Raw genomic sequence first — 19034 nt, 5'->3', positions numbered from 1 at the left:
AAGGCTGGGAAATCAACACAGTTCAGGCCATCAGGAGGGGCTCTTATGTGCATGATAGATCACTGTGCCACATACTTCACCCTGTCATATGACGTGTACATCACCAGCATGAGTCGGGGGCATATTATGTCTATTCAACATTGAGGAAAAAAAAAAAAAAAAACGTAGCTCAGAGAAGTTGAACAGCTTTCCAAAGTTACACTGATGGTAGGATGCGGGCCTACACCTCCAGCCCAAGTCTAGTCTGTTCTATCCTAGGGGCTAGACTTCACTGACAACACAAATAGAGACTTCCCTCTAGAGAATTCTTTTTCCTCCCACTTTGGTGAGACAAGTGGTTCCTATATAGCCTAGCCTCACCTTGAGCTTCTGATTCTCCTCCCTCAGCCTCCCGTGGCTGAGATTACAGGTGGGCACCATCATGCCCGCCGGCAAAGCTTTTCTGACTTAAATTTTCAGAGCACCATTTTTGGCTTGCATTTAATGTCCAATTTTCAAGCAAGCTCCCTATGGCTTGTGTTGAGCATGCATTCTGCATGGTTCTGAGTCTGTACACGGATCATATGCGGTTTTGCTTGACTTTCATTGTTTTATTACTATATGTTAATTGTGCATAGCAGGAATTGTTATGACCTGTAATACAATGAAATGCATGCCTCTGCCCTCCATTGTCCCTTCCTCACTCTCCCATTGATCCCTTTCCTTTTCTCAACAAGTTCCTCTTCTACTTCCATGTCCCCCCACACCCCCGACTCGGTTTCGCAATGACCCAGTGAGTTTTATTAGGGTTGCTTACAGGTGGTGAATGAAGAAAGGTGGTACACAGGAGACTGAGCATCTTATCACAGGGTCCATCACTAAAGTAATTGTTTCTCCCTCACCCCTACCAACCATTAACTGAGTATAGATCCCCAGGAAGTGGGGGTGGGGTGGGGCTTTGGGAGCTACTCCTCTGGGCTATATCTTTTAATTCCTCAAACAACTTCCATTTTGCTGGTGAGAGAATGGAAACACAGGAGTTCATAGAATAAAGCTGCCTAAGGTCATAGCATGTCCCCTAGCCTTAGATCTGGTCTGGGTAGAAGACTTTTTTCATCCTTGCTCCTTTGTGGATTCAACCGCATTCCAGTTCTTGGACAGACTGTAGACTCACCTGCCTGGGGTCTGGTTTGATTCTGAGGAGCTCCGTGCTCTAACTTCTCACCGAGACTCTAATGACACCCATCGGCTTGGTGACTCGAGCTTAGCCCCTATTGCAGTGTGTGTTGTTACAGATTAACTTCTGGGATCCCAGTAATAATTTAGCATCAGTCTGCAATTAGATTAGCAGCCCTGTGAGTTGGGCCCCAGGGCAGTGAAAGGCAGCATTCAGGAGTCCCCCCAGGGGACTTTCTATGAGCAACCCTGAGGCAGCTGGCCAGTGTCTGGGTTAATGGCAGTCCATGGTGGGCTAATCAGTGACTCGGGCTGAAGCCAACCCAACTCTCCTTTAGTATTCCCTTTAGTATTCGTGTAGCCCCACGTTTCCTCTCCATCCCTCAACCTGTGAAATAAAAACAGGCAACCTTGACTGCACGGCACCCTTGATCATTGTGCGGAACTCCAGATAAGTCACAGGTTGGGGACTTTGGATGTAGAAATGAATGATTTCCTCTCTTAGTTATTCTCACGGTATCACTGTCTAGCCCTGGCTGGTCTCCAATCTGATCCTTCACTCTTAGCTTCCAAAGTGCTATGATTATAGGTGTGTTCCACCATATCCGGCTCCATCTTATTGCTTACACACACACACACACACACACACACACACACGAACATATTCAAGTGTGTATAAAATGAAGGTGCTAGTTAAATGAACACATCATCTACATTTAATAGAGACCAAGTCTTTCCCATTTACTTCCTGTTGGTTTGCTTTTTTGCTGAAGTGTTTCAAAGTAAACTTAAGATACGTGACTTTCTATCTCTTAGTATCCCAGGATGGAAAACTAAGGATATTTCTCAACGTAACTGAAACACACATTCTGTGGTGAGCAAAATCAACACTGATTCTCCATATCACCCGAACACCCCTTACACCAAGCTGCTCTTGTCTCCCGATTCCCTTATGGTTGGCTAGACTGGGATCTCAACAAAGTTTGCCCATTGTGTGTGGTCGTTGCATAGCGTGCTGATGTTAAAATTGCCATGAAGTTTTAGATTTGCTCTACCTGGCCCAGTTTGTTTGTTTGTTTGTTTGTTTTTCTGTCCACTACTTTTAGTGTGTACTTCATCCTGGTCAGTTTGCTGCTACAATAATTTGAAGATAGAGCTAGCCCTCAACCACAGAGAGAGTGTTGCACAGAGCCTCTGATAGTTTTGGGGGGATTTAATGAAACACAAAAGGCAGTGTGGTTGGGCATTTCTGTTGTATGTATGTATGAATGCATGCATGTGTGTGGTACACATGTATATATGTATGTATGTTCACCAATGTAGGCTCATGTGTGTGCAGGTGTGTGGACATATGTTTCCTGTGTATAGAAACTAGAGGTTTGTGTCAGGTGCCTTCCGTAGTTACTTCTCACCTCATTTATGCGGGGGGAGGCTGTTCCCTAGACCTGGAGCTCACCAACTCTGTTAGTCTAATCTAGCTAGCAAGCTTCCCAGGGAAATCTCTCTCAAATGCTGGAGTTACAGAGAGATCTCCAAGCCCATTCAACATCTACATGGGGGTTAGGGATCTTAGTTGTGCCTTCACATTTGCATGGTAAGATCTTTACCTACTGGGCCATCTCCCTGGAAGAGAGGATGGCTCATTAGGTTAAAAAAAAAAAAGGCCTTTTGGTTTTTTTGTTTGTTTGTTTTTGGGGTGTGTGTGTGTGTGTGTGTGTGTATGTGTGTATGTGTGTATACGTGTGTGTGTGTGTGTGGTGTACATGTACCTTGCTTATCTTGGTGCTTCTTGGAGTTTTCCTAACAATAGAAACAGTCTCAGTTCAAAGCATTTCTCCCCACTGTCTCCTATGCTGTTCAGGGTGGTCCCTTGCCTCTCATTTCCCAGTAGAGCTAGTTTGAAGGTGGAAATGTAAGGTGGCAAAATAGGCTTGGGCCTGAGGACATGTCTTTTCTCACCAGTGTGAGAGGGACTATCATTTCCCCCTCCTTAGAACACTTGCAGTTTCTGAACCCAGAGAGAGCCAGGAGGCTGTGCACTTACCTCATTGCCTGTCTCAGGCACTTCCTGTCTCCTGCCCATCAGGATCTTGGGAGTTCCTGCTGTACCTCAGAGACTGCTTTCTGCTGCTAAGGGGCCAGGTAATGCAGCTGCTTGCTAACGTCTTCATCCTCCCAGAAGCCACTTAAAGTGTGTGTGGATGCACATCTTTCTGTAGAAGGACCCTGGGAATTGGCAGAGGGCAGGAGCAGGAGCTCTGGGGAGTTAGTATGAGCATCCTTCCTTCAGCCCTTCCCTGGGATAAGCTATTTCCAAAGTAAGGCCTTATAGGGTCTCCTGGGTCTCTTCGTATGAAGGAAGAAGACCGGAAAGGCTCTTTAGCATCTCCTGGAGATTTAAACGATACAGCTTTGCATCCTCCAGGTTTTGGTTCATTAGCATAATCAGACTGTTGCAGGATTGATATTGTCGTCATTCCTGGGTGAATCATTTGCCAGTGAATTTTCTCGTGTGTCTTTTTCTAGTGTGTGGACCAGATGACTGTGTGAACATTTTGTGTAAATGCAAATCGTTAATAAATTGGAAGTACTGCAGGAAGGGAGGGAGGGAGGAAGGGAGGGAGGGAGGGAGGTGGTGAGCTGGGTGTGCACTGGGGCCAGCAGATCTTACCAGAGAACAGACCCAGGTGAAGGCCGCGCTGGGTGAGTCTCCCTTTTTCATTGGTTACTGTTCTCCTGTGATACTAAAACAGAGCATTTTAAAATGCAGTTGGTGTCTGCAAAGGGTTCAAATTAACTTTGATATGGGCTTAGAATTTTTTTCTACTCTGACTTTTAAAGATCTTTTTTTTTTTTTTTTCCCCCTCTAGGGTTTTCCTGTGTTTGTCTTTTTGTTTTATTTTAAGGTACAACTTATGTGCTATAAGATTCATCTTCTTAGCATACAGTTTGGGCAAACATTATCATATTAGCCTTTCTTTTTCCAAAATACTATATAAATAGGATCGTCAAGTCTATTGCATTTGAGATTCATCTGCACTGCTGCCTTTCCCAGTCATTCACCCAGTCACTCATCCTTCTCACTCCATATTATGGATGGAGTTCATTCATTATACAATGGACAGACACTGCTTCTTCTATTGCAAACAAGGCCATTCTAAACACTTGAATACAGACCTTTTATGAATATAGTTCTCACTTCAGTTGTACGAATGCCTTGGAAAGGCTAGCTTATATGATAAATGTGCATATAATTGTAAGACACTACCAGTGTACTAAGCTGTGTCTCATTTTGCAGTAGGATGTGAAAATCTATTTTCTGCATCCTTAAGAAGATTGGCCACTTTATGTATTTTTAAAATATATATTTTAGCAAATCTAGTAGGAGGAACTAGAGTCCCTGTGTAATTGTAATTTGCGTTCTTATTACTGAGGTTTGAGAGCTATATGCTACATATAGGTCCCTTATCAGACCCGCCTTTGTGCTTATTGCCTCCCGGGCGTGTCTCTTCTGAAAGTCTCGAAGTTTGCAGACGCATGCTTCCTCGGCAGCTTCTTCATTTCGCTGGCAGTACTTAATGCGCTGTAGAGCCCACACTTTCATGGGCCTCCACAGCAGCAGAAGGCAGGCGCTAAGCAAGACACAGGTCAACAGAAACAAAATAGAAGAGGCTCATTTGGGGCATTTTAGTCAAAAGCGTTTTCTACAACAGGATAAGTACATCGTTATTCCTGGTCGCTATCTTGCGGTATGGTTTCCCAGTGTTCATCCACTGTGCTGTGTGTTAGGATGTGGGTGACATCAGCTGCAGGTCCAAGAAGGCAAGGTTGCTGGTCTGTACCTGTGAACAGGTGTGCGCACAGGAAGATCAAAGGAGCCAGAGGAGCCATGAAGCGGACATGGGTAGAAGAGTTGGCAGTGGAAGTGAGCCCCACCCAACCACACACTCTTTGGGCAGGAAGAAAAACAAACCCGTAACTCCATTATCCCTGCAAGTCCCCACTCTGCGCTCTGCAGGTTCTCCACTTGCACATCACTTTCTCTCGTTCCAGCTAACTGTTCATGCTCACATCTGGCGTTCTTCTACTAAAGCATGTCAGGTTAGATGCAAAAGGAAGTGATTTTTCCAAAACTATCATATGTGTCAGCAGGTCAAAAACAAAACAACAACAAAACAAACAGAAAACCTTCCCAATGAGTCATGAAGACAGATTCAATATATATTCTTCAATATACTTTCACATTAGCTAAAAAAAACCATCTTTTTTTTATGCTGTTCTCTTTGCAGTTATTCCATGCTACTCTGTGGATGGTTGTGTTCATCCATATCTTCTCTATGGGTCTAGTTTTTGTTACCATGATGAAATGGCTGAGTGTAGATAGCGTTTATAGAAAAATAGGGTATAATTTGGGAAGCAACTATTAGAACTGTGGTGAGGTCCCAATAGAAGTTGGCATCAGAGAAGACAAAGTGGGAGACAGAGATCAGATTACTAAGCACCTTGAAGATCCCTCACCTCAATACTGACAAACTAACCAAGTCTCTAACATGGTATCAAACTACATATACGTCATAATGCAGTCTCCAAGAGTGAGGGGTGAGGACAATTTAGGGCTTAGGACTACTCTTGTGAGAACTGCCTTAGTTCCTTAAAAAAAAAAAAAAAGGTAATTATTTTTGAGTGACCTAAGAAACTTGAAGATCCAACCCCAACACTGTCAAACTAACCAAGTCTCTAACAGACTACACACACACACAAACACACACACATAAAAGAGAAAAAGAAAAACAGAACTCTTTAGAACCAGGCCAACGTGTTGGGGAAGGTGGCCTATGGCTCTAGAGGTCTGATTGTCATTAAAATATAGGAAGCCACTTGCAAAACTACTCTCTTTCATGTGCAATGGAACAGGCAGCCTGGGATGGGAAGGCGTTCCTATTGCAAGCCCTGTTCTACAGAGTCATCCCTGGGAGACTCCTGCATTGCTGGCACTCAGAAGGAATGCTCTCTGGGACTTGGTCTGAGTTTTTCAAGAGCTATAGGCCTACATGCTCTTTACTCTCAGCTCTGGGAAGGAAACCTGGTTCCCCCACAGACATTGCAAGGCCACCCGAGAGCTGCACTGAAGTGTCAGACAGCAGGCAAGCACAGGAGGCACCTGGTTCGTTGCTTTGTAAAGTGACCACGGCTATTACCTCTAGAGTACTGGTCATGCGCAGACATGGCTTCATCACGCAGAGCCTCCTAAGTCACTCAAGTCTGACAACCACCCCAGAACAGAGTAGCTGGCCAGTGGTTTCATCCTCCATAGGTGGGAGAACATGGTGTGGGTCCAAGATCACACAGAGCAGGTGAGGAGAAGCTGGTTTTGAACACAGTCCCTTTGAGTGCTGACCCCACAACTGAACTCCTGAATCCCATTGCCTCCTGCAGTTACTTTGCAAACTGCCTAGATCGCTGTCCTCTGTGGTCTCTGACTGGTCCTCAACAGAGCTAAGGCTGCATGTTGAAGTGGTAATGTTCTGAATATGGTATGTTAAGTAAACTATATTATTAAGATTAGTTTCTTCTTTAAATATTTGGTTATGTGTATGTGTGTGAATACATGGCAGGGTGCATGCAACCCTCTTGTGGTCCCTTTCCAGTTTCATGTCATATACCTACACTCACACACCCCCTCTCCACCTTTGTTTTCTGTCACACTGTGTGTGTGTGTGTGTGTGTGTGTGTGTGTGTGTTTGTGTGTGTTCTAGGTGTTACCCCCTGTCTGAAGAATGACTAGTGGAACATTGCTCCCATTCTGTGAACTGTGCCTCTACCCTGCTGTGTGCTCTTCTTCGCTCTGCAGAAACTTAAAGTTTACATGATTCCATTTGTCAGTTCTTGGTGTTATTTCCTGCACATGGGAACCCTTTTCAGAAAGTGCTTGCCTGTGCCTGTACCATCAAATATCTTCCGTGTGTTTCCCAAATAGATGCTCTGGAAATTCTTTTCAAGTTATTTCAAGCATCCTTCGGGTTTCTATCTATGAACTGGAGTTAATGGTCCTTACCATGTGTGGTTTCTGTGAAGCATAATGGAGTTCATCTCTGTAACGTGCCCAGGACAGTAACCCAGAGAGAGGAAACACAGAGTAGCCAGTAGCGTCCAAGCCCAGAGCTGCCATTGCTCATTCTCTGATGACACAGTCTTCTCTCCTTGTGAAGAGAGCTCTGGTGTGCAGTCCTTCTGTCCTGTTGTATTTCCCAGGGGTGCTTAGTCCCCACCCCTTTTCTTAAACAGGGAAAGATCCCATAACTACACACACACACACACACACACACACACACACACACACACACACACACACACACACACACTAAACAGATCCAAACTGGTTTCCTTCATGAAAGATGTCTCAGAGCTTTCAAAATGCTTATTTGTGTGGAGAAAGTTCCAGATGTGAATATTATATGCCATGTTTAACCTAACTAAGTTTCTTTTTTTGGAAATGTCTTATGAGACTAATGTTCACAAACCACTCTCTCAGAAACATCATCATAAAAGGTTCAGGAAGCTGAAAATAGATCTTGTCACCCAAAAGCTCTGTGTCCCTGCCTTTTGCCTCTGTTGTTTGCCAGCACTATGCACACTCGACAGTGGGCAACATGGTGCTTTGTTCTTGTTCTCGTTTTCTTTCTTTCTTTTTTCAAAACACTGCTCATAGTTTGTTATAAGAACTGGCCTTGGGAACATCATCCTGAAAGTATCTTGGGATCCATTATTGTTTTTGAAGTTAGCACCTTGAAGAATGATTAAACCACATTGGTTTTTACTCACACCAATTAGAGCTACATGCATGTGTAACAGGCCCTGCCCTTCATTTAGCTTTTCTCCACCTGCATTCTAGAAGCATGTGGCACTTTATTGAAGCATCTGTGGGTTTTAGGGTGGCTTTGTTGTTTGTTTGTTTGCTTGCTATTCCTCTGATCCCAGTAGAACTTTCTCCCTTGCCGTCCTTAGTCTCTGACTGAAGCCTTCATTATGTATCTCTGAACATAGTCCCAATAGTGGAGATCCTAGCTCTGACTAAAACTAAGATGGCAGAGACTAGGCGGCTCTGTGCTGGGTCTTCAACTCCCAGGTCAGTTAAGAAGTGAGAGTGTTGCTACTCGGAAAGATGCATTGGTTACTTTTCTCTTGATGAAATACTTGACAAAAGCAACTTACAGAAAGAAGCCTTCATCTTGGTCCTAGTTGAAGGGATATCGTCTGGCAGCAGGAGGAGCACGAGGCAGCTGGTCACCTTGCGTACACAGTCAGGAAACCTACAAGATTAGTTCAAGCAGCCACGTGGCTTTCTGCTTTGGGTTCAGTTTATGAACCCAATCCATGAGTCCATGGGGTGGTACAGCTCACAATCAGGCTCAGCCTTCCATTTTAAGATTAGGCTCTCTGGAAACAGCCTCTCAGATGCCCATGGTATCTCCTTGCTGATCCAAATCCAGTCACGTTGGCCATAAAGACCAACAGCACAGGCGGTTAGAGGGCAGCCTGTGCCTTTTCATTCCTAGTCCTTACGTACTTGTTCCATGCAAGTAAGGGCTGACTGCTCATGCCTTCTGGATCTTTCCTTCTCTCTGCCTTCCCTTCCTTCGTTGGTCTTTATAAGATTGTAGAACTTACTGTAGAACTTGATTGTAGAACTATTTGCTCGGGAATTCCTAATTCTAATACATTAATTTGTAAAAATGGGTCTCTTCTATGCTGTCAGTATTAACAGTACCCACTATCTTGCTTACAGTGTTAAGTGAGGTTTCTTAATGCTTTCCTGGGCCTTGCTCTAAAAGAATTTTGTCACCTTTAATAGCCACAATTCTTCTCTTATATATTTACTATTATTATCTTTATTGTACTGATGAGGAAACCGAGGTTTCCAGTCCAGAAACTGCCCAGGGAAGGGCAGTGTTGAGATAGAGAAGGAGTGGGAACCAAGACCTGACTCCAGTAATGGTGGCTGCCTGCCTTCCTTTCCTTGGTCAAGTTCTTGTAGAATAGACGGGAGATGAAGCTTTGTTCTTGAACCCTCCCTTTGGTCCTTGCCACGTGACTCATCAGCCCACCAAGACCATGAAGTCACAAGGTCACTCTGTGCCGTAAGAACGCTCAGTTAAACTTTGATAAACTTGGGGAAACGCAGGGCAGTAACTAACCTCCCAGCTGTTAGCATTAACGTTTGGATGGCCTCCCCTCAGCCCAGTTGGCAGAAGGAACACTTTGGTGAGTAGCCACTATGTAACGTGTATGTATGTATGTGTGTGTGTGTGTGTGTGCGTGTGCGTGTGCGTGTGTGTGTGTGTTTCTCTAAAATAACTCTGATTCTTTAGTAGCACAGTGAGCACTTCCTTGCATTGTAAAATGAAACTTACTTCAAATATTTTCACCACTGTATGAGCAAACCTCACCAGATTTTGGTAGTAAAATTTTTTTCTTCTTAATGATGCCATCCTTTTTTCTGTTTTTATTTTGTTTGTTTGGTTGGTTTTTGTTTTTGATTTTGTTTTTTCTTGTGTTTTGTTTTGTTTTCGAGACAGGGTTTCTCTGTGTAGCCTTGGCTGTCCTGGACTCACTTTGTAGACCAGGCTGGCCGTGAACTCAGCCTGCCTCTGCCTCCCAAGTGCTGAGATCACAGGCAAATGTTTACAGTATTAGATTTTTAAGGCTTGGACTGAGTTTTAAAGTTGCTCTGTGCTTCTTTTTGTCCTTGTCAAGTTACTTAGGCATAAAATAGGTGCTCAAGAAGATGTTTTCAACTTTCAATTTGAAAGAACTGTTTCTTAGAAGTACTTCCTTATGTAATTCTCAAACAGCCTTGAAATGGAAGCAGGAATTATTGTTCTGCTCATCTGAGGATGGAAGTCCCCCCTCAACTCCTCTCCTCCTTCCACAGTAAGGTACAGTTGGATGATAGGAGCAAAATATGCTGTGTTCTGCTCCTCTGTCCTGCCCATGAGGACAAACATCTTTGAGATCATTATCTCAAGCCAGAACATTATTTTTAAGTGCACTTAGTCATTCCACCTTAAATGGTTCCTCTTAAAATCTAACTCATATCATAATTTTATGACTGGTTTAAAAATAGCAAGCAAGAATAATGACAGGATTTATTTACTCCTTCCTGTGCACCAGGCAGGAGTTAGCATGTTGTATTCATAAACGCCCATTATCCCTCAAAGGAGCTGTAAACAGACACTGATTTTCTTTGCTTTGTAAGAGGGATGTGCCCAAGGTCAAGTGGGGCTTCCATGGAGTCTGCTTCCACTGGGTGGGTTCTTAGAGCCCTGCTTTGGTGGTAGAGAGGTGTTAGAACTTTCCTTTTGATGGCATCGAAGCCAAAATGATTGCAAAAGCCAACATTAACCTAGGTTTAATAATTGCCATTGGAAACTACTTGTGGTGTAGTCACAGAAAGACAACTGCCTGGCAGAAAGTCTCTCTCTGACTCTCTGACTCCTGGTCGCTCTTTCTCTCTCTGTCTCTGTCTCTCTGTGTGTGTCTGTGTCTGTCTCTCTGTCTCTGTCTCTGTTTCTCTCTCTCTCCCTCTCTCCTTCTCTCTCTCTCTCTCTCTCTCTCTTTCTCTCTCTCTCTCTCTCTCTGTGTATGTGTGTATGTGTGTGTCTGTCTGTCTGTCTGTCTTTGTCTCTCACACATTTTTGTTTTGCTTTATTACACATGGTCTCATATAGCCCAAGCTGGGTTTACTCTCCAGATCCTCCTGCCTCTACCTCCAAAGTAGTGGTGTTACAGAAATGCACCACCACAGCCAGCAACACATCCGTTTACATGCACATATGAGAGTCTTATTGCTAAATGTGCATTTTCTCAGACATATGCTCGATTCTTAGAAGAATCAACACACTACTGGAGGGTTTGGAAGAGGTCAGGTTTCTTAGAAGCGATCAGACAAAGAAAATGGGATTAATGTTCCAAGATTGCTTAAAGAACAAGAGACAGGTACAAAGATTCCTTGTTTCTAGGGTTTTCATTCAAACCTCAGGAGGCAACATGGCTAACAAAATGGCTTAGTGGGCAAAGGGGCTTGCTGAGCAGACCTGAATAAACTTGGAGGCCTGAGCTTGGTTCTGAACAGTAGAAGGAGAGAACCAACTCCTTGGGGCCTGACCTCCACATGAGTGCCACAACATATATACGGACACTCACACAACGACAATTCAGTTTTTGAAAATTATTTAGAGTGAGACAAGGAAACTAGGCCCTTTGGAAAACAATTTTATAGCTGTTCAAAGTATATAATGTAGAGATATCATGTGACCTAGACGTTCTACTCATAGGTATGAGAAATGAAAACACACTCACCCCAGATATCAGCTTCCTTCCGTTGGTTTGTTGACTATTCACTCAGATGTCAAATGGACATGCATGTTGGTATATTCTTTACAGTTGGTCATTTGGCAATAAGAAGCAATAAAATAGGATATATGCTGCAACATGAAAACAGTAAGGAAAGTAAAAGAGACTAGATACAAAATGCTACATGGTGTATGAGTCAGTTCCTATGATATGCCAGAAGAGGCAAACCCATAGATATCAAAACATAGATTATTAATTGGTAGAGCCTAGGAAAAAGAAGAGTGACTGCTGATAGGCATAGGATTTCTTTTGGAGACAATGAAACTGTTCTAAAATTAGACAATGGCAGTAATGGCTCAATTCTATGACTATGTTAGAACCCACTGAATTGGGCTGAAGGTGTAACTCAGAGGTAGAGTCATTATATAGCATGCATGAGGTAATTGGCACTGGTGAGAGCACATACACACAGCTACACGGTGGGGAATATACATTTTGAAGGGGTAAATTGGATGGTATGTAAATCTTAGCAAAATTGTTATTGAAAACTAATAATAATACAAAGCTATATATGGGGCAAGGGTCACACCAATACATGGCCATTTATACTGTACTTTTTAATAAGAATAAAATTTAATTAATTAGTTTATTCTTATAAAAAGTATTACCCAAATGACACTGTAAATTCTGAAACACAGCCCTTGATTCTATTATGCTGAAAGATCACTGCAGAACAGTGTGGGTGAAGTTCGTTTTTTATCCTAACAGTGTGTTCTTCTTGGCTGAGAACTACCTCTGTTGTTACAATTCTATCTTGAGGCTGGTGAATAGGTAGGTATATTAGGTTTAGTATCGTGTGTGTGTGTGTGTGTGTGTGTGTGTGTGTGTGTGTGTGTGTGTGTGTGCGCCTGTGCCATTTCTTTCTTTCTTTCTTCCTTCCTTTTGGTTTTTTGAGACAGGGTTTTCCTGTGTCACTCTGGCTGTCCTGGACTCAGTTTGCAAACCAGGCTGGTGTCAAACTCACAGAGATCTGACAGCCTTTGCCTCCTAAATGCTGGCATTAAAGGCATGCGCCACATGCCTGGATCTAATGCTACATTTGAAATAGCTTGCTGAAATGAACAATGTGCTAGAAGTTAGTTGGGCTAATTAAATCAATCAGTAAGATTTTAACTCATGAGCAGGGGAAAAATGAAGCAGGTGATGCACCAAGGAGGTTCACACCTGAGAATAAGCTCATTTCGGTATGAAGAAGTGAATTGGTTTTCCTTCGATCTGGTTTCATTTTTATTTCACTTTTATTTATTTGTATGCAGGAGGAGTGGGCTAGTGTGTGCCCACTTGTGAGTCAGAGCACAAGTTTCCAAGTCAATTATCTCCTTCCGCCCCTTGGGGGGAACGGGTCTCCCCATTCCTCAGTTCCTTCTGAGAACTCTCAGAGTCGATGTTTTTCTCCTTACTGGTTAACACAGTGTGCTATGGTTTGGTCGTGGCTTGTCTCTCCAAGGTTTGTGCTCACAGGTCTCAGTCCACACATGGCAGTGTGAAGAGTGAAGGCCTTGATAGGTGAGACCCAGTGGAAGGCTGCTAGGCTGCTGGGCATGCTGCCCCAGAAGAGACTTAGGCAGTTCTTGTGAGTCCCTTGTTAGTTCTCCCAAGACTTTATTGTTTTAAGAGTGAGCCTGACCCTGCATCCTGACATCCCATCTTACCATGTGCTATCTCTTGCACTTGCTTCCTTTGTGACGTTATCCTGTGGCCATACCAGAAGACAGACAAACGAGCTGCCTAACCTTAGCTGTCCAGCCTCCAAAACTGTGACCTAAATGAATGCTTCTCCTTACATACTGCTCAACTCTGGGTATTTAATACAAAATATTTACAGTAGACATTAACAATTGTTTGCTTTTCACAAGTTCAGTGACAACTTTTTTTTTTAAATGAAGTTATTTTTTGAGAATTTCGTGTGTGTACTAATTTTACATTAATCTGCTTTCTCTCCTTTCAATTCCTTCCAAATCTTCCCCACTTCTCAAATTCAAGACCCCTTATTGTTTAGTTATAATTGCTACACATATATACATATGTGTGTATATGCATATATATATACACAAATACATATGCTACGTCTATATACTTTTATAAACAAAGTATGCTGAAATCATTGTGTTGCACATATGTATTTAGGGCTCACTTCTTAGGATTGGCTAGCCTATAAAAACTGACTCTGTCTCTCAGCAACTAGCAGTTAATTGCCTGTAGTCCAGTGATTCTCAGCCTGTGGGTTGCTACTCCTCTGAAGCCAAATGACCTTTTCACAAAAGTGGCGATATTTACATTATGACTCATAACAGTAGCAAAATCAGAGTTATGAAATAATTTTATGCTTGAGGGGGCCGTCACTGCAACATGACGAGCTGTATCAAAGGTTCATAGCTTTAGGTAGGTTGAGAACCACTGCTGTAGTAGTTTTTCTAGCGCTGAAAGCTGTGAAATTTCCCCCACACCTGTCAGTTGGTGTCGATTTTTTTTTTTTTTTTTTAGGTCTTGTTTAGGCAACCATATTATTTGAGATTTTTGTGCGTGTTTCTTCTTTGTCATATATAGAAATCACAGAAAACATTACACCCTTGTGCTTTGTCTCTTACAACCCCTGTCCATAGTGTTCCCTGAATTTTAGGTTTATGGGTTGTATTGCAGGTATATCGACTAGGGCTGAGCACTCCATAGTCAGTTGGTCTCTGCATCTTGTCTACTTGTGGCTTTCCGTAATGATCTCTGCTGCTGTAAAAAGAAGCTTCTTTAGTTACGGCTTAGAACTGTACTCACCCATAGGTGTGAGGATAAGTATTTAGCAATCAGTTAGAAATCATGCTGGTTTAGAAAAGTAACAGTAGCAGGTTCTTTTCTAGGTTTCATGGTCTCACCAGTCATGGGTATGCCAGGCATAAATTCCTTTTTATTGAGAGGGCCTTAAGTCCAGCTAGATAGCAGTTGGTTTCTCCCAGGGTGTAAATGCTACTATTGGGCCTTTCAAATATCTTGCCATTCGGGTCATTGTTGTGTGTAGGCCTTCCGGCTGGATAGGACTTTGGTGTTGTTCTCACTTGGCAGCTAGCATGGTTCCTCCTGGTACCATGAGAGTCGGACCTCATGGCGGAGGCTTCTGGGTCACGCCCAGCTTCATTCCTCCAAGCCTATGTTGGAAGTGTGTGGAGTCTTTGGCAAATTTTGGGAATCAACAAAAGGCAGTGTTTCAGGTGGTCTCATAAACTCCCGGGCAAACACTTGGAACACTTAGTCTATGTTTCTTGGGGGAACATTGTCACACTGAATGGCACAACTTCATTTAAACTATATACTTATATACGTCTAAGCACACACACACACACACACACACACTCCCCAGGTAATTTTCACTCCCTGCCTTATTCGCCCCCATTTCTCTCTTCATAGCACCTATATCCAGCTATTCCCTTCCCGATATCTTCTTCCTCCCCTGCTTCTCCACTCACCATGGTCCCTTTTTATTTTTCTGGTTTCTACAGTTACTCCAACCATACATTTACACCTAATGATTTGGAGCTAAGATTCACATATGAGAAAACACACACACACACACACATATGGCATTTGTTCTTCTGGGTCTCGGATGCCTCATTCACTTTTGTTTGTTAATTCAGTTTACTTTGTTTCTTTTTGTTTTCCAAGACAGAGTTTCTCTGTGTAGTTCTGGCTAGTGTGGAACCATCTTTGTAGACTAGGCTAGACTTGAGTTCAGAGATTTGCTCACCTCTGCCTCCTGAGTACTGAGATTAAAGATGTGTGTCACCATGCCACCAAGCTATTGTTTACTGGCAAATTTTAGTGATTTCATTTTTCTTTGCAGCTGCATATGTCACCCATTTTGTTTATCTGTTCATCAGGTGAAGGGCATTAGGCTGTTTCCACCTCCTGACTACTGTGAGTGAAGTTGCAATGAACTTGCTTGAGCACGTAGCTGTGAAATAGAATGTCAAGTCTTTTTGAACATTTGCCAACCAGTGGTACAACTGCACTGTATGGTAGATTTACTTTTATCTTCTTTGAGAATTGTCCACACTGATGTCCACAGTGACTGGACAATTTGTACTCCCACTAACAATGAATTTCCTCTGTCCCCACATCCTCGGCAGCGATTGGTGGTGTTGTTTTACTGGCATTGGCCATTCTAACCAGTGTAAGATGAAGTCTCAAAGTAGTTTTAATTTGAGTATCCTAAGTGTTAAAGATGTTGAACAATTTTTTTGAGATATTTCTTATCCATTGTCATTTTTTCCTTTTGAGAGCAATTGGTTCAGATCCTTAGCCCACTTTTTAAATTGGGCCATTTGTTTTCTTGTCTCTGCTTTTCTGGATTCTTTATATATTGTGGATATTAATTGTATATTTGATGCATAGTGAGCAAAGATACTTTCCCACTTTATGCCTTCCTCTTCGCTCAGTTATGTCTTTTACTATACAGAAACTTTTTAGTTTTATGAGGCCCTATCTGTCGATGACTGATCTTAATTCCTGGGCAAGTGGAATTCTATTCAGAATGTCCTTTCTAAAATTTCAGCAAAGAGGCAGGATGTAAAATCAACTTAGAAAATTGCAGCCTTTCTATCCGTCAACAAGAGATACAGTGAAAAAGAGATGATGAAAACAGCCCCACTTACACAGCTTCAAAAACTGAGACATAAGCCTAACCGAGGAGGCAGAAGACAGCTAGAATACAAACTCTGAGTCTGCAGAAAGGCCACAGGCCGGGGATGGGGTGGGGATGCAGGGGTGGGGTGGGGATGCGAAGTGGGGGTGGGGGAGGGCACCAGGAACAAGGAAGGCCCTCATGGTCCTGAATGGGCAGAATTAGTACTGGTAGAATGACCATCCTACTAAAAGCCATTTACAAATGCAATGCAATCTTTATCAAATCCTCACAACATTCTTCACAGAACTAGGAAGAAAACCTAAATTTAAATGCAACCACAAACCCCTGACAACCAAAGCAATCTTGAACAAAAAAGAACACTGCTGTGGGGGATTATAACCCCAGATTTCTAGGTACCTTATAGAGCTATCGTCACAAAAGCAGAGGGGTACTGGCCAAATTAGACGCGTAAATCAACGGAACCAAACAGAAGACCCACAGATAAGTGCACGTAGCTACAGGTATCTGATATTTGACGACGATGTCGAAAATGCACACTCGGGGAGAGACAGCATCTTCAACAAACAGTTCTCAGAAAAATGGCATATCCACCTGGGGGAAGAGTGAAATTAGACCTGTGTGTATCACTGTGCACAAAAATCAGTTCTAAATTAATCCAAGACCCCAGTGTGAAACCTGAAACACTGAAACTGACAGAAGAAAACGTAGACTGTGCTCTACAACATACTGTCTTTTGAAAACAATGTTATTTAGTCACAGTTCCCTAACCATGCTAGTCACCCATTTAATTTACAAATTGACATTTTGGGGCATATCTGCAGACAGGTGAAATGTATTGCAGTCTACTTTGAGATTAAAACACTGTCCTCTTTAGCTGTCACTTTCCTCTTCTTGTCCTCACTACATCCCCGGCCTGAAGCAACTGCTCCTTCACCTTCCTTCTCTGCCCCAGCTCTCGCTCTGAGCATTTCCTATAGCTAAAGTCATATAATATGTGGCCTCTTGTGACATCTGCCACTTTACTGATGCAGTAGAGTTCAGAACAGCATCTTCTAATGACTCAGAGGTCAAATCATTAGCAAAGTTCAAATTATAAGCCTGGCCCAGTCAGTAAGCACAAGGAGCCGAGTTCAAGGCCCAGAACCCATGTAACAGACAAGAGCCTGAGCACTGTGGTGTAGACCTGTGATCCCAGCAATGGAGAGATGGAGACATGCAGATCCGTAAGGGTCACTGGGAAGCCAGTCTTGCCTTTTTGGTGAGCACCAGGTTCCAGAGAGACTATGTTTCAAAAACTGGGTGGACAGATCTTGGAGAACTATATATGACCTTTTCTGCTGTCTTCCACATGCATGTGCAATATATGTCTTTCCCCTATACCCTCCTACAAAAGAGCACTCACAGTCAGCCTTAAGCAAGGAGCATTTCCTCCAAAATAGATGAAATATTTTCTTAATGTACGAAGTAATTTTACATTTCAACATGTCTCACTTCCCTAATGTAAAAAGCCTACAGTCTTGAAAAATGTCTACCGCTAACTGTGGGTGCATGTATATGTGCATCTAGGTGTACATGTGTGTATGTATACATATGTATGTGTACATACTAATGGAAGCTATAGGTCAATGTGAGGTGTCTTCCATAATTGTTCTATATTGCTTTTTTTTTTTTTTAAGATGGTATCTGTCATTGAACCTGAAACTTACCAATTCAGCTAGACTGGCTTTTAGTGAACTCCTGGGATCTTCCTGTTTCTACCTCCTCAGCCATGGTATTTCAGTTCTCAGAACCAACCTGGCTTCCTGTGTGAATGCTACGGATCCATACTTCAAAGTCAGGGGCTTGTGTTTGGACAGTAAACACTTAACTGACTGAACCATCTCCCTAGAACCTGAAAGCGTCATTTTAAAACATGTAGAATTTTCCCTGTAGGTATAGACTGCCATATAGTGAACTGTCATCTGATTTGTTACAGAACTCAAAAACAATCACAGTAAAGACAAGCAGAAAACCAGAATGCGAAAGCGGAGAAAGAGGAATAGCCTGGCTGATGATGTGGCACTACTGAAGGTGTTCTCTGGTTACAGCAACAAGACAGATGCCACAAGGGACAGGAGAAACCACAAAAGAGCCAAACGCTTCCTGTCCTATCCACGGTTTGTAGAAGTCATGGTGGTAGCTGACCACAGAATGGTTTTATACCATGGATCAAACCTTCAGCATTATATCTTAACCTTAATGTCAATTGTAAGTATCCCAACCAGAAGGTGATTCATGAACTGATTCAGGTGCTGCTGGAGGGTGTGTTTTCTTTTCTATTCTGCCTGGAGCATCATCTGGGCCTGCAAATGACCGAAGAGACTATGCGGTTACTCACTGGTTGCCTTCTTACAATAAAGGTCATAGATATCAGTAGCGAATGTTGGTTTCTCCTCTGAGTGTTGAAGTTGTTACTTGAAAAGTCTGTTTTGGCTTAGGTTGGATTACTGTCCTCAGTTCAAAGATAAGAGCGCTGACTCTCCAAGGAATTATGTCACTTGCCCAGGGCCAGGCACAGCTACCAGGCACTTTGGGTGCTATGTGTGACCTTCAGCTTGTTTTATCTGGAACCTCGTGTTCTCTGTTGAACTGAGGAGCTTTGCACATCCTGGTAGTACTGTCCAATGAGGGTTTGGAGTTCCAGGCATTCATGATGCTTTTCAAAACAATGCATCTGCTCAGTTTAGCATCTTACTCAGGGCTATGATCGGGTAGGCCGGAGGGAAGCCAAGAAGCACTGTATTTTCCCCTCCTGTATTACACTGGAAACACAAGACATCTGCATGATAAGAAA

At 42.9% G+C, this 19034-nt stretch overlaps 1 protein-coding gene across 1 annotated transcript in view; it reads left to right on the top strand.

Annotated features, from left to right (window-relative positions):
• Positions 1-19034, top strand: part of Adamts9 (ADAM metallopeptidase with thrombospondin type 1 motif 9) — a 164078-nt gene that overhangs the window by 11238 nt on the left and 133806 nt on the right. Inside the window, exon 4 of the mRNA XM_051154938.1 lies at positions 18177-18448. Within this exon, the coding sequence (XP_051010895.1) occupies positions 18177-18448 (272 nt within the window). The remainder of the gene's footprint in view (positions 1-18176; positions 18449-19034) is intronic.

Source organism: Acomys russatus, chromosome 13, assembly GCF_903995435.1.
Source record: "Acomys russatus chromosome 13, mAcoRus1.1, whole genome shotgun sequence".
In the NCBI taxonomy this organism is placed as follows: Eukaryota; Metazoa; Chordata; class Mammalia; order Rodentia; family Muridae; genus Acomys; species Acomys russatus.
The sequence above is the reverse complement of the archived record's forward strand: the minus strand, read 5'-3'. Positions and strand labels throughout refer to the sequence as shown.